Source organism: Lycium ferocissimum, chromosome 9, assembly GCF_029784015.1.
Source record: "Lycium ferocissimum isolate CSIRO_LF1 chromosome 9, AGI_CSIRO_Lferr_CH_V1, whole genome shotgun sequence".
In the NCBI taxonomy this organism is placed as follows: Eukaryota; Viridiplantae; Streptophyta; class Magnoliopsida; order Solanales; family Solanaceae; genus Lycium; species Lycium ferocissimum.
The window spans coordinates 23017920-23033178 of record NC_081350.1 but is presented as its reverse complement, the minus strand read 5'-3'; the positions used below and the strand labels follow the sequence as shown (position 1 = coordinate 23033178).

Here is a 15259-nt window from a genome sequence, read left to right as displayed (position 1 = left end):
TTTAAAGTTGAGGAGAGAGTTTAATTTTTAAAGAAAAATTGGGAAGTATAAATGATTTTCACCTAATTTCTATATTAATCGAGTATTTCTTCTTATGTCAAATGATTAAATAAAAAATCTTTTTCATAAGCAAAAGGGGTACTTTTAAGACAAGTGACATAGTACCCCTCGTTCTCAAGTGGTAAGACCTCGTGGTCACAAATTTGTCAAGCATAGGTGTAACAACAAAACACCCGCCAAACATGGAGCTCCCTTAATATTCTAACTACACTTAAAATCATCTTCATTCTTTTGGTAAACTCTTAACAAACACATCAAACTGGGCTAAGTTTCTCTCCATTTGAATATTTTCAGTATTTTCTTTTTTTGCTCAAAATTTTCAAGAATCTAAAAAAGGTGAGAAGCTAGGACTAGAAGAGTAACTTATTTTCATTCTTGAATTTGAACAAAGAGACTAATAAAATTGGAAGATCAATTTGGATTTGGAATTTGTTGATTGAAACACATGGAAAAGAGAAGATAAAGAATTGAGAAATAGAAATGTGGCCTCCACCAACAGCAATGAGTCATGGACCTCCGTTAAATAAATTGATAGCTGTGGCCATAGACAAAGATAGAGGAAGCCAAATTGCTTTAAAATGGGCTATTGATAATCTTCTAGCCAGGGGCCAGACTATTATTTTGATCCATGTCAAAGTTAAAGCATCCGGTTCGCCTTTTTCTGGCAACAGTAAGTCTCTGTATCATGTTTCTGTTTGCGCGCGCATGCTTGTGTGCGTGTTTATATGTTGATTAATTTGTATGATTTTTTGGATCAACCAATTTTTTTTGAAAATTTATATGAATATATGAAGTGGAATGTGGATTCTTGGTCTCACATGATGTCCTGAATAAATTGACCAAATTTGTGGAAATTAATGAATATATGAACTCTGGGGATCATGATGTCTTGAATAAATGTTGTAGGAATGACTTTTGGAGTGGATTGACAATGTTATTAATGGTGGTTAGATCTTTGTTCGAAAATTGTACAAATATTGCCACTAGAGAATCTTTAGGAAGAGAAGAATTGTTCTTAATTACCATATTCCCTTTATCTATGGCAAGACAAACTTGTGTATAGCCAAGCAAAAAGCTTCCTTCAAACACTTGCAAGACATGCTTACTTTTAAAATTGTATTGGAATAATGTGGGTTGGTTCGCTTGGTTGGTTTTTCGCCTTCATACTTTTATTAGCTAGAATCCTCTCAATGTTGCACTCCCTTGTATTTGAGTGGTTTATGACACAGCTATGTTGTCGAGTAGTTTCTTTTTAATCTACCACGTGAGATAGAGATATTGGAGTATATGCGCTGAAGGAAAATGAAATCATAAGTATGATACGTTGTTATAAGGCATGTCTCGGTTGAACACCATTGTTGCTGCCTGTTGGTTAGAGCTAAAACACTGCCAAAGATGGCTGATGCAGTTGGACCCATAACAAAAAAGAATCAACATGTAGTTTAGCCGAAGTATTTATTGAATTTTCCTAATATCATAACTGTCTAATTATTATATTCTTCAAACGAGCTACTTATTTGCCCGTGATCCAGCCAGATTGGCATCTCGTTGCAAGTTCTGTGTAGAAAGGGCTAACTTCTGTATTTTACATCTGTGAAGTTACAACTCTCTCTCTCGCCGCAAAATTTTTCACTTTCTGTTAATTTAATCTATGCTTATGTCATTTCTATCCGTCCCTCCCATTAAGCATGATTATCTGGTGTTTCGAGTTAGAAAAAACATTCTTAGACCTGTATGTGTTTTGATTCTTGCAAAAGACTTTTGATTATATCAATGCTATCTCAACTTCTTTCTTCAAATTTAAGATTTTTAAGCAATGTGCCACTGGTTTTCATCCAGACGAATTCTGCCTACTAGTGTTATCCTAAAATGCAATGCTATATTTCATGTATAAAGTCCAGAGTATTTCAGTCTGCCTCTTAACAGAATGAAAAATGATTAGTTTGGAACTTCCTTTTTGCATCTTGGGAACTTCTCAGAATTCCAATCAAAAAGTGGTGAACGGAAAAGTGAGGATTATTTGTCTTGGAGTTTATTTTCTGAGACAGTATCAAGGAGTAACTCATGTACTTTTACTTATCAGAATCAAACCAGGATGCTAGCAATGATGGATCAGGAATGGAATTGGAGCCGCAGTTGAAGGAACTCTTTCTTCCTTTCCGAGTATTTTGTACACGTAAAGATGTTAGTATTCAATCTCGAAACTTCAAACGAATTCGTGCTGTATCCGCAAACACAGTTTGAGAATCAAGCTTTGGCATTTAAAATTGTTTATTTTCATAGTGATTTCCTTAACGTTTCTAATATATATTCTTCGCATGAATAAATAACAGATTCAATGTCATGATGTTGTGCTAGAGGATGCCGATGTGGTCAAAGCAATCATTGAGTATGTTAATCGAACAGCAATAGAGGTACTAATTCTTGGTGCAGCAGCAAAAGGTGGCCTTCTCAGGTATGACTCTTTCAATGCATCGAGATTTGTACTTGTTGTAAAGGGACCAAAAACATTGGGACGGAGGGAGCAATAGATATGATGTATCTCTTGAATGGAGACAATTACCTGGAAGAGTAACTTGTATTATTTGGACAATCATAGTTTCAATTAACTTGAAGCTATATTTGTCACCGAACCATTGGAATGTACAGAAGCAGTGCATAAGAATACAGCAAATTTGATTCCAAAGCTATATCGGAAGTTTGTGAAGAAGAAAAGTGAATATTTGCATCTGCATTTATATATTTGTGTTAGATCATGTCTGTTGAGCTTCATTGAGGAGCAATAATAATCACATATTCTGATACGGAGCTTGTTTTAGTTATGCGTTTATATTTGGAAAAAAATATTATTTTCAGACGGTCTAATCTCAATAGCCTTTCTGCACAGAAGATTTAAAGTCAAAGATATTCCTGCAAACGTGTTAAAAGGGGTTCCCGATTTCTGCACTGTGTATATCATCTCCAAAACTGGAAAGATTTCATCTACAAAATCAGCTGCTCGCCTCGCACCATTTATCCACCCACTACGTCACCAGTTCATGCAACAGGGTAACATCAAATCTAATACAATTGAGGATTCGAACCCTCCTCCCAGAGGTATGCAAAACACTAGAAGCAAACTCTTCGATTCAGTTCATTTCATAGTGCAACGTTAATTCTGATATGTTCCGAATAGGTTCTCTTTCTGGGATTCCAAAGCCTGTATCTGACATACCCATGTCCAACCTTCACAGTGATACACTCAACATGAAGTAAGTCAAATTATCTTCACTCACTTCCTAACCAAAACATATCATGTTTTAATAACAATAACCAACTGCTTAGTAAAGGGCAATGAGCAATAGGCGCTTATGTAGCTGTTACTCGTTAGATAGGACAATTTGAAACTCTGAATTATCATACTTACTGGCCATACAATGTTGCATAATTTCTCATTCCGAGGCCTAAGTTGTATATCACTGGTGTAAACAGGTCTCCTTTCACTCATAGGAAAGGCCCAAATGGCAAACCGTATGAGATCTCTCAGCCAGATACTGACATATCATTTGTCAGTTCTGGTAGGCCAAGTATTGACAATATGTTTCCTTCATTTGCTGACAACTATGATAGCGGAGCAACCCCACCCCGGCTATCAGGTTTCTCTGACTTTGAGGGGCAAAATTTTGAATCCATACCCATGGGACGCAGATCCTTGGACATCATGCCATCAGAGTTGTCATTTCTGTCCATGGAGGGTGATAGAGCATCATTCTCCTCGACACCGGTAGGCCATTAAATATTACTAATTTTGAACTTTTGGAAACAGTAGATACTAAGATATAAAATTTACACATTATCTTCCATTATCCATTTAAGCATAGTTGTTATTCCAAATATTCGAGGTTATAACATGCCCACAAAATTAGGCCACACACAAAATTAGGCCTACAAGTCATTTTTGAAGAACTGAAACTCTTCATATGTTCCACTTAAGCTTCTAAGTGGTCTTTATTAAGGTCTTTCCTTTCATTTAAAGGATGACGTAGCAGCAGAAATGAGAAGGTTGAAGCTAGAGCTCAAGCAAACAATGGAAATGTATAGTACAGCTTGCAAGGAAGCACTCACAGCACAACAAAAGGTACGAAATTTCCAACCTGCTGTGCACCTTCGTGATTGCATCAATGACCTAACATGTTCTCCATTGTAGGCGATGGAACTCCAGCGCTGGAAAACGGAAGAACAAAGAAGAATAGAAGAGGCAAGATTTTCAGAGGAAGCTGCATTAGCACTTGCAGAGAAGGAAAAGGCAAAATCTAGGGCAGCCCTTGAGCATGCGGAAGCAGCTCAGAGGCTTGCTGAACTAGAATCTCAGAAGAGAATTAATGCAGAAATGAAAGCTCTGAGAGAAGCAGAAGAGAGGAATAAGGTACTAAATAAACTTTCAAATTCAGATTTCAGGTATAGAAGGTATTCGATCGAGGAGATTGAAACTGCAACCAACTTCTTTGATCAATCTAATAAAATTGGAGAAGGAGGTTATGGACCAGTGTATAAGTGTTACATGGACCACACACATGTTGCAGTTAAGGTCCTTCGCCCTGATGCAGCTCATGGAAGACAACAGTTTCAGCAAGAGGTATAAAAACCAATAATACTTATTTATTCTTGGAGATGTGTACTTAAGAAGAAGAATAGTGTTCCCTGATGTCAAAATGTTAATGATTTCTTACTAGAGCCCATTAAAGCTATACTGAAATTTACACATTTAATGCAACAGTCTCCACACTTTCGTTTGGAATTGAGGTATAGCGAATTGATTGATTATTCGATCCGTAAAATATAACTGTCAACAGATAAACGATGCAACAGGCAACTGAAGTAAAGTGAAAATAGTTCAATTAAAACAAGATGAATGGCTTTATTGGTACGTTGATGACACCGGATCACAACAATAATATTGTTAGCATCCATTACTTGTCAATAATTGCAGTCTGCAAACGAGAAAAAGATGCATCGTAAAGGTAGAACTAAGAACCGATGTATCCTAATGTAATTTAAAATATACCAAGTAGGTAATAAGGACATAAGAGTTCTGTCGTCCCATTTATAATAGAACTTCATATGTAGCCCCTAATCTCACACACCCTCTTCTTTCATTGCAGGTTGAAGTATTGAGCTGCATACGACATCCTAATATGGTGCTTCTTCTAGGAGCATGTCCCGAGTATGGGTGCTTAATATATGAGTTTATGTCCAATGGAAGCTTAGAAGACCTTCTATTCCAGAGAGGAAATACTCCACCACTCTCTTGGCAGCATAGATTTAGAATTGCTGCTGAAATAGGTGCTGGACTGCTTTTCTTACACCAGAGCAAACCAGAACCAATAGTGCACCGTGATCTAAAACCTGCAAATATTCTATTAGATCGCAACTTAGTGAGTAAGATTAGTGATGTTGGTTTGGCTCGGCTTGTCCCTCCGTCAGTGGCAGATACTGTCACTCAGTATAGAATGACATCAACCGCTGGGACTTTCTGCTATATTGACCCTGAATATCAGCAAACAGGCATGCTTGGTATAAAATCTGATGTGTACTCTTTAGGTATCATATTCTTGCAGATACTAACAGCCAAGCCACCAATGGGTTTGACTCACCATGTTGAGAGGGCAATCGAGAAAGGCACCTTCAACGACATGCTCGATAAATCTGTTCCTGATTGGCCCCTTGATGATGCTTTGAGCCTTGCTAAGTTATCCCTGAAATGTTCCGAGCTAAGAAGGAAAGATAGACCGGATCTCAGCAAGGTTATTATGCCAGAATTAGAGAGATTGAGAACACTTGGTGAAGAAAATCCATGCCAATCAGGCTTCTATAATTCAGGCTACTCAACCAATCATAGCCAAGCTTCCGTCTCCCATGCAAGTCAACACGAATAGATTAACAACATTAGATATTCGACGAGCATTGAAACTGTTAGTAGCGGTATGACTTTTGCGGATATATTAGATTCACATATTCTGCTATATTGGAAATAATTTGTTTCTGACAGTTTTTTTCACAATAATTTATGCAGGAAAACTTAAGCTACATAAACAAGATGTAATATGGCTTCAAGAGCTCGAGGAGCACATCACGAAGCCACAATCTCCTCATAGATTAGCGCGGAGGTATACGGAAAGCAGAGAATAGTTCTAAAGTTCTCAGGGAAAGAACCAAAAAGAAGGAAAGAAAAATTTAAACTGATTTTATAGTAAAACAAGGGATTGTACATTTCCATCCTTATATAATATAGAAAATAGCATTTTTGGTCCTGAATTTATTACTTCATTTTGATTTTGTTTCGGGTATCGTTCAACTGTACACATTGGTTGTTAATAAATCCAACCGTGCAGTTTTGGTCCCTTTCTAGTCTAAATCATCTATTCCCTCCGGTCATTTTTGTCTGTATTTAAAAACGATAATCGTAAGTGGGATTTGACTAAATTATCCTTATCTCTTCCTTAAACGAGTAATTAATGGCTATACGCCTTCTTGGAGTAATAAGTGTGAAAATGAAAAAAACAGCAATATCTTCTTGGTTTTCTAAAGTGACGAATATTTTGGACCATTCTTTTGGTATGAATTTTACGCTTTAAATGTTGTGATTTGGACTTAACTATACAAAAAGTTATGTCCATTCAATCGAATTGTGCAATGTATATAGGGGAAAGCTACAACACTGGAAATTACATGCGACCACGCCCACCACGTGATCTGATGCCAATAATGCTGTTGATACTGAGCTTATTTAGCTAAATGGATACTGAGAGTTGTGATCAGTTACGTTTAGGAAGGCCTAATTCCAAGCTCAATTAAGCTTAGCTCAGATTTGACGGGGAAAACAGTTATTTTCCAAACTCAAAATGCAGTTACAATTTCATTTCAACTACATTGCAATGACATTAATAGTGGTGTAATTTTCTCTTCTTAGTTAAGACTAGATGAACTAGTTGATTATTTTCACTAATAAGAAAATAGAGACAGATAAAGACTTGTATACCAAAAGCAAAGGTTGATCATTTTAAAACCCAAGGAAAGAATAAACATCTTTTATTGTGCAAAAAAACTCGTACAAATTATACATTGTGTAAAATCCAATAACAAAAAAAGAAAGTATCCTCGAAGACATGAGATGAGAGCTTCCTTTCATTTCTAACTTTCACATATCTACCTTTAAAAAAAATGACAAAGATTTGGTTTAATTTTACACAAAATTCTACATTTCACAACTCATTGGAATTATAAGTATATATGTATAATTTAATTCTCAAAGCCATTTCACTACTAAAAAAAACACGATTTTAAATTCGCATTTTTTTTAGTAGTGTTTGCTTATATGTATAACTTAACCCTTCTTAGAAAAGGAGAAGTCCTCATCACTGATGGCTTTAGAAGAGTACATTTCTCCTTCACTTGCATAATAATTAGAAGAATAGTCTTCTTCATGAGAATCATCACTTCCTTTCAATTCTTCAATCTTGTCTAAAGCTTCCTTCAAATTGCATCTCCTTCCAACATCCATTTCACAACAGCACATTCCAATCTTCAAGAGCTTAAGCATTTCTCCTTCACAATTATATTTGTTTGTGTTCATGTCCTTATCGAAAACCTCACCTGTCCACTCTTCTCTCACCACTGAGTTCACCCATACTGCCAAGTCTGCATTTGCACCTTTGCCTTGCTTTAGGTAATTGGCTGGGAACCTGCTAATTAAGGCCATAAAAACAGATGCAATTTACTACTCTCTCCGTTTCCATTTCATACGACACTTTTCTTTTTTAGTCTGTTTGAAAAAGAAAGATAACTTTACATATGCGAAAACTTTTAATTTCTTATTTTACTCTTAATGACATGCTTTTTATAATCATAGAATTATCATGGAATACTTATAACTGCTAGTATGGTGGCCGAAGTCATTCCTTTTCTTAAATTACGTGTCCAGCTTATAAACGTCCCCATATAAAATGAATGAACGGAGTAAAAATGTTGTTGTAAGAAAACATCAACTTACCATATGGTGGAGTCGCATTATTTTATACTCTTTTGGTCATTTATATGTAAGGGGTCGTTTTGTAGGAGGGATAGGATGAGATGGGATTATTAGTCCCATGAGATTGGAATTATCTCATGTTTGATTGGTGGAATAACTCGTTTGGTATCCCCACCTCTATATGGGATAAAAGGTAGGATATTTATCCCATATAGAGGGTGGGATAAGTTATCCCATCTTATCTCACCCAATTCCATCTACATGGGATAACTTATCCCTCCTACCAATATGTGGGATTACTAATCCCACCTTTTATCCCATCTACATGGGATTAGATGGGATATCAAAAAAGTTATCCCACCAACCAAACATAAGATTAATTCCAATCCCATTGATTAATAATCCAGCCCATCCTATCCCTCCCACAAACGACCCCTTAGTGTTCTGACACACCTATTAAGAAAATCATTTAATAATACTAGTGATAAGATTATTTAACTGAAATATCATTATTTCTTCCTTAAATAAATAATTAATGAATATATGCTTCTTCTTTTTTGGAATAGAAAGAGTGTATTGAAAAAAATTAAATTAATATCTTCTCAGAAAGTGTATTGAAAAATAGTACTCCTTCTGTCCCAATTTATGTGGCACTTTTCGCTTCTCGAGATTCAAACTGCATGAACTTTGATTAACATTTTAAGATGTATTTTTTCACCAAATTGATCTAGGAAAAGTTGTAGCTTATAGTATTTTTCACGTAGTTTTCAAATATATAAATTTTAATCTTAAAATATTGAGTTAATCTAATCCAATTTAGCTTCAAAGTTTGGTCAAATTGACTCTCGAAAAATGAAAAGTGTCAGATAAATTGGGACGGAGGGAATAACCAATATCTTCTCAGAAAGTGTATTGAAAAAAGGTAATTAATATCTTCTCGATTTTCTAAGGTGACAAATATTTTAAATTAATCTTTTTTACTAAAATGACTTGAATTGGGATGTGGTCGTTCTCCCATTCTCCGGACCCTATGTGAATGCAGAACATTTCGTTTATCGAGCTGTCCTTTCCTTTTTTTATATATGACTAAAATGACATATAAGAATCAGATGCAGTATTACCTGCCGGTTAGTAGCTCAAGTATGAGGATGCCGAGGCTCCAGACATCAGTTTTCCTAGTGAGACGTTCATTTTGCATGTACTCTGGTGATTTGTAGGCCACCATGAACTGTTTGGCATGGTCCTTGTTGATCACTGGCACAAGGGCATAGTCTGCTACAATTGCCTCATAATTTTGGTCGAGAAGTACATTTGAGGATTTAAGATGGCCATGTGGGAGTGTTAGTGTTGGAAGCTCCTTGTAGAGGTATGCCAATCCCCTTGCTACTCCTTTTATGATCTTCAAACGAGTTGGCCAATCAAGACTTGGTTGGTTGATACTTCTTTTGCCTGAGCAACAAGATTCAGAATTGGTTCAAAATGAAGAGAAATTTAAGTGAGTTTACCTAGCTTCTCTACATTCATGATGTTAAAAAACTGTTACATTATAGATATTTAAAAGATAACTATAGGCAATCGTCCACTAAAAATTAGATGCATGTTACCTGCTACATAGAGTGTAAATTTTACACTGTCGGTATATATAAGTTAAATTCAATCAGAACTAAACTTGTATACATTGATATAGTGCAAGCATTTTTATACCATCAGTAGATTTTAACATGTAATAATTGCTTTAGTTTCTAGCTAGATTGCTAATTCAAATTATTATGTACAGTTAGTTACCTCTAATTTTTTTCTAAGTGATCTAAGTGTGTAAAAGTTCTTTTATATTGTTAGTATAGCTAGAAATAGAAATTTAAAACTCTTTAAACTTAAACTCTTTAATTTTACACAGGTACTTTAGATGCTCCAAGTTCTTTTTATAAATTGGGAAAGTTATCATGCCTGACTTGAGCGGTAAGAACTTACATATATTTGGTGTTTACACCAAAATATTGAATGCAAGTCATGCATAGGAATTTAGTAGCTCAATTGGTTGGCTACTTGAACTTTCACCTTGCTGTGAGGGTTCGAATCCCCACATTGTAATCACCTCTCCCATTCCCCTTCCCCTCCCCACTTGGAAAAAAAAAAAAGTCATGCATATTCATACACACGTCTATCACTTAATTAACTATAGTTAAGTGACATAAACACCAAATTAGTGAATACAAGTCGTGTGTATTCACACACACTTCTATCACTTAATTAATTATAGTTAAGTGACATGTATTCTTACTTTAAATTTTAATTGCTAAGATTAAATTATTTGATTTGACGTAAACATGATGAGCAAGTTAAGTTTTAAGACTTACCATGTAAATTGCTTGCCAAGCTGCCATTTTCAACAAAGTCAGTGACCAAAAGCTTTTCTTCCCTCCTATAGTAGAAAGCCACAAGAGGAAGGACATTAGGATGTGACAACTTTCCAAGCCTTCTCATATGTTCATAAAAATCTTCTTTCCCCGTGTTGCTCATTTGCCTAAATCTCCTCACAACAACAGGTTTTCCAATATTAGGAAGGTCAGCTTTATAAGAAGATCCAAAGCTTCCACTGCCCAAAACCTCAGCTGGTGCTCTAAGAAGATCTTCTAAATCAAACTTTTCTCTATCCCTTCTCACAAAGTACAATTTACCCTTCTCACTTCTTGTGTACTTCTCTGCTCCACCAAGTTTGTTTGGGTCTTCTGAGGCTTTGTTAACGTTTTTCACTGATGATTTTTCATATTGAGATGGTTTCTTCCTTTGTCTATGGAGAAGGAAGAGAGCAAAAATGATAATGGCTGCTATAATTAATCCTCCAATGGCTGCAAGGATTATGGTCAATATTGAGATTCGTTTCTTCTTCTTGGAAGGTGGACATGGTGGCAGTGGCTTACCACATAGGCCCAAATTTCCTGTTTCATCACACACACACACACACAAAAAAAAAAACACATACACATACACACACAAAATTAGGTTCTACATATATTTTCGAACATTAATTAAAATATTATATGTTTTTTTTCTCTCTTTTTTTTTTTCCTATGTAAAGCCAACGCACCCGTTGTGGGTGGTAAATATTATATGCTTGATCATGACAATTTTTGAATTTCGAAAGTTATACTTACCAACAGCGTTCAAAGAAAAGTAACGATGAGAAAAAAAACATGTACATGTCCAAACTTTAGCATGATTGAGGTTCACAAATATGTAAATCTTCTGTAAAACTCTCAAGCGCGATTATGACATCAATGAACGACAATGATATCAGAGTCAAATAAGATTAATTTTTAACTTATATACACTGATAATGTACTGATAAATATATTTTTACACAAGATCGTATGTTAATTGGTTGTAGCATATTATTTATTGTATTCTTTATATCACTAAATCAAAGTTTACTATGGACGATTACATATTAATGTAGGTCAATTAATAACCTGATAATAATAATAATAATAATAATAATAATAATAATAATAATAATAATAATAATAATAATAATAATAAAAGTTATAGATTATCTGTGCAAAGATTTAGTTTGCCTGCGGAAATATATTAAATTGCCATGTCTACATATACTGACTATAGAATAGATTACGCGACATAATATAATTATATTTTTGAAGATATGAGATAGCTAAAGGAATCAAGAGGCAAAGGGTATCAATATTCGACTTCACCTAATCAGGACGTGCGAGCCATGTAGTGATAACATCCATCTCCTTTGGGATCTATGTAGATCAATCTAATTTGACATGGTATCTTCATTTCTTTGTTAGTTTGATTTCTATTTGAATGTCTAATATATTCTTAATTAATGAGTAGTTACTAGTTAGGACGAGGTCTCTCTGATTCGCCAACCGATAATCAGGACTCATGTATGCATGTTAATTATAGAAAATGAACAAATAACAATAGCAGAAATTACTCATGAAGTGATATTATTCAACATTTTATCTTAAGTAGTTGGACACAAATGGTACTCCCTCTCTCCCGTTTTATGTTATGTTGTTTAACTGGACACATAGTTTATTATAGAAAGAAAAATTATTTTCTGAAACTTATGGTAAAATTATTTTCTGAAACTTATGGTAAAATGAATTAACCCCATATATGTATATATATGGTATCTTTCAAACGTAAATACGTAATCACTTGCAACTCTAGCTTGTGTACATATTTGTCCATAAAAACTACTAATTCAACTAAGAAAAAAGAGAAACTAGTCCAGTTAACAGTTGTAGCTAAGAAATATTTTCTCAAAGCTATATATAGTGCTAAATGAGGAAGAAAAACTAAATGGCAATTGCCTACTGCTTAAAGTAATTTTATTGAAAGAAAAGCTGGAAGGAAAAGTTGACTTCTTCCGATTCTTCGATAAACTTCTAAAAGCCTGCAGTATATTTTTTCAGTGAATCTTTTGAAGACAACATTTGTTCTTTCTGCTTAGCTTCTTTCTAGTTAGTTACTTCAACATAGCAGTAATTGTTTTTTCATCACAATTGACGATCCCAATTTGAATTGATCAAGTCTTTCATTTAACGATAGATGGCCCATTCCAATTTGAATTGATCATGTCATCTTTAGCAACACACTTTAAATGGCTACTAAGTACTAACCATCAAAATTTGCATCTCTCGTCGTATACTCATTAAACAAGAGAAATATATAACAAATTAATTAACCTTGTCTATTTATCTTGATCTTGTTCCCGGCGAAGGATCAAATTTGAACTATATTTTCAAATAAACCTACAAACTAAAAGCATGCATGTAGGTTCTTTCTTTAGCGGAGAAACTTCTGGTGGCAACACTTCTAATCCCTTTTGTAAGAGCGTGAATCGAAATGAATTTAACTAATATCCGCCGACAATACAAATACAATTATACATTGCCGGATCATCTTTATCATGTATATTTATAGGCAACCTCCTATAAAAGGTGAGATTTATGATTTTGAAACACTAACCTGCAAATGAGCCTGCAAATGATTTTGAAACACTAACCTCCTACATTTATACATTGCCGGATCATCTTTATCTTTATCGAACACTAACCTGCAAATGAGCTTGCTTTTTGGCTGCTTAGTTGAGATGGTATGGAACCTTCAAGTTTATTATTTGCAACATTTAATTGGAAATCCTGCAGATCAAATGCCGGTATTGTACCACTAAACTGATTGTCTTCTAACTGCAACTCAACAAGTTTCGGAATTTCCAATAACGACGTTGGAATCTTTCCCGTAAAACCATTATTCGCCATTAAAATTCTCCTTATTGACTTCATTCCAGTAAAAGCATCATCAGGTAACTCACCTGAAAACCGATTATTCGACAAGTAAACACCTCTCAATCCTCCAATTTTCTTCACGTCAGGAAATGGCCCTTCAAAACTATTGTTCATAACACTTATAGTACGTAAAGAAGTCAAATTAGAAAGCGTGTCCATATCAAGATTCCCTGATAATCCCATGTTTTCGAGCTGTAGACCGATGAATATTCCGTCGTAGCAAATCAATCCGCTCCAATTTGAAACATTGCCCTTGCATATCTGCACAGATGAATTCCAGTTGCCAAGTGATGATTTGGCATTTTCGAGCGATGACTTGAATTTAAGGAGGAGAGTTGATTCAGGTTCTTGCCCGTAACACGATGTTATCATCAGGCAAGTTAGCATGAGGAGCAGAATAATAACCAATTGATGGTTTCTTGTTAACGAAGCCATCGTATTCGAGGTTGTTTCACGTGATTTGTCTGATCAGTTGATATTTTTGGCAATTATATCTATATGATATGTTAGACAGAGGTCAATTAAAACCCGAAATCCAGGAAAAGAAGTTATTTGTGGTGGTGTTCAAGTTTTGTGTATGTTTTTTGATTACTTATTTTGAAGGTATCACTATGGTTTTGTTGAATTAACATACATAGCCCAGAGAGGAAAAAAGGGATGGTGAGATTGACAAGGTCCACTTATGAGCTGTTTTTAGCCGGCTGTATTAGTATACAGTACTTGTTTGCAGGTCTCTTGTTCCTATAGTTTGTCCTGGTTTAGGTGTGGGGTGGGGTTGACTAATGAGATGGGGGTATGGGGGAAATTATTATTCTTTCATGCTCTGGTTAATGGCCACAATTAATTGTTTTCCTTGTTATTACAGATCTGATTGATTGTCTTTCACCCTCTTGCAAAAACAAATCCTATCAGACAAGCAAAAACAAACATTTAGTGATGTAACTAACATAACGGATTAACCTAACTACTAGTTTATGGGTTTCACTATGCATTACTTTGTTAGTATACGAAGGCCAAACACCAATTGACAAACGTTGCAAAGTAGTATAGTTCACTGTTAGAAGGAAAAGATCAAAAACAGAGAGAGAAAAAAAAAAAGTGGTCCGATAATATGTGATCTTTCGTTCTTGTTTAATGAACGCCATATACTTATGAATTAAAATGAGGGAATTGTGAGAGTAAAAAATATACTGTATATAAGAGAAAGATTAGAGTTTGTACAATTGTGTAAAAATTTTCATGAAGTGAATTTGCGAGTTACTTTTTTAAATTATTTTAGACGTAAATTAGAGTAAGATTTCTAATTTGTACTCTTTTTATACACTTCTATTATAGGGCAACGATTGCAATTTTGAACAGCATTTGGGACTAATTGAGGAGCTGAGGGACTTCGAAAATTTACCATTCCCACCCTCTTTGATTTTGGACTGAATGTTGAACTGCAGACCTAAAATTTTCCTTACAGGTTTCACTTAGGACCAACCAAAAAACCTTTTTTCCTTTCCAAAGCTGAGCCGAAATTAAGTTATTCCATATGTTTTAATTTGTTTGTCTTTTTTTTTTTTTTGTCCGTTTAAAAAAAAAATGTTTCTTTTCTTTTTGGGCAACTCGTTAATTCAAACTTTTCACATGACATGTTGAAGACCACAAGATTAAAGGGCATTTTGGTACATTCTACATATCTTTGATTTAAGACCACAAGATTAAAAAATCTTTCTTACTTTCTTAAATTACATGTCAATCCAAAACTAGACAAACAAATTATATATATATATATATATCTTTCTTCAGTTTCAATTTTTTTTTTCATTATTGGTCCTGTCGCTATAGAAGAATCCTCATATATAAGCAGCAGAATTAAAGGAGGCAT

General features: G+C 34.7%; 2 protein-coding genes across 2 annotated transcripts; one reads left to right on the top strand and one right to left on the bottom strand.

Annotated features, from left to right (window-relative positions):
* The first annotated feature begins 193 nt into the window (after positions 1 to 193).
* Positions 194 to 6474, top strand: LOC132029920 (U-box domain-containing protein 52-like). Its single transcript, XM_059419327.1, has 10 exons — positions 194 to 730; positions 2144 to 2244; positions 2394 to 2515; positions 2951 to 3156; positions 3236 to 3311; positions 3532 to 3823; positions 4076 to 4177; positions 4247 to 4675; positions 5202 to 6021; positions 6113 to 6474. Exons 1-9 carry the CDS (start codon positions 541 to 543, stop codon positions 5973 to 5975), a joined length of 2292 nt encoding a protein of 763 aa, XP_059275310.1. The 5' UTR covers positions 194 to 540; the 3' UTR covers positions 5976 to 6021; positions 6113 to 6474.
* Positions 6475 to 7423: 949 nt separating this feature from the next.
* On the bottom strand, positions 7424 to 14054 carry LOC132029918 (pollen receptor-like kinase 4). Its single transcript, XM_059419325.1, has 4 exons — positions 13158 to 14054; positions 10426 to 11007; positions 9190 to 9517; positions 7424 to 7781 (listed from the first exon to the last, which is right to left on the bottom strand). The coding sequence occupies exons 1-4, from the start codon at positions 13822 to 13824 to the stop codon at positions 7424 to 7426; spliced, it is 1935 nt and encodes a 644-aa protein (XP_059275308.1). The 5' UTR covers positions 13825 to 14054.
* Between the last annotated feature and the right edge of the window lie 1205 nt (positions 14055 to 15259).

What these genes read in the sequence shown, in the direction of transcription:
- LOC132029920 (XM_059419327.1), top strand. Translation starts at nt 541, where the DNA reads ATGTGGCCTCCACCAACAGCAATGAGTCATGGACCTCCGTTAAATAAA. An exon ending in TATTTTGTACACGTAAAGAT is followed by an intron (nt 2,245 to 2,393) that starts GTTAGTATTCAA and finishes AATAAATAACAG; the next exon opens with ATTCAATGTCATGATGTTGT. An exon ending in AGTGATACACTCAACATGAA is followed by an intron (nt 3,312 to 3,531) that starts GTAAGTCAAATT and finishes TGGTGTAAACAG; the next exon opens with GTCTCCTTTCACTCATAGGA.
- LOC132029918 (XM_059419325.1), bottom strand. Translation starts at nt 13,824, where the DNA reads ATGGCTTCGTTAACAAGAAACCATCAATTGGTTATTATTCTGCTCCTC. An exon ending in AAAAGCAAGCTCATTTGCAG is followed by an intron (nt 11,008 to 13,157) that starts GTTAGTGTTCGA and finishes GTGATGAAACAG; the next exon opens with GAAATTTGGGCCTATGTGGT. An exon ending in CTTGAGCTACTAACCGGCAG is followed by an intron (nt 7,782 to 9,189) that starts GTAATACTGCAT and finishes CTTAATTAGCAG; the next exon opens with GTTCCCAGCCAATTACCTAA.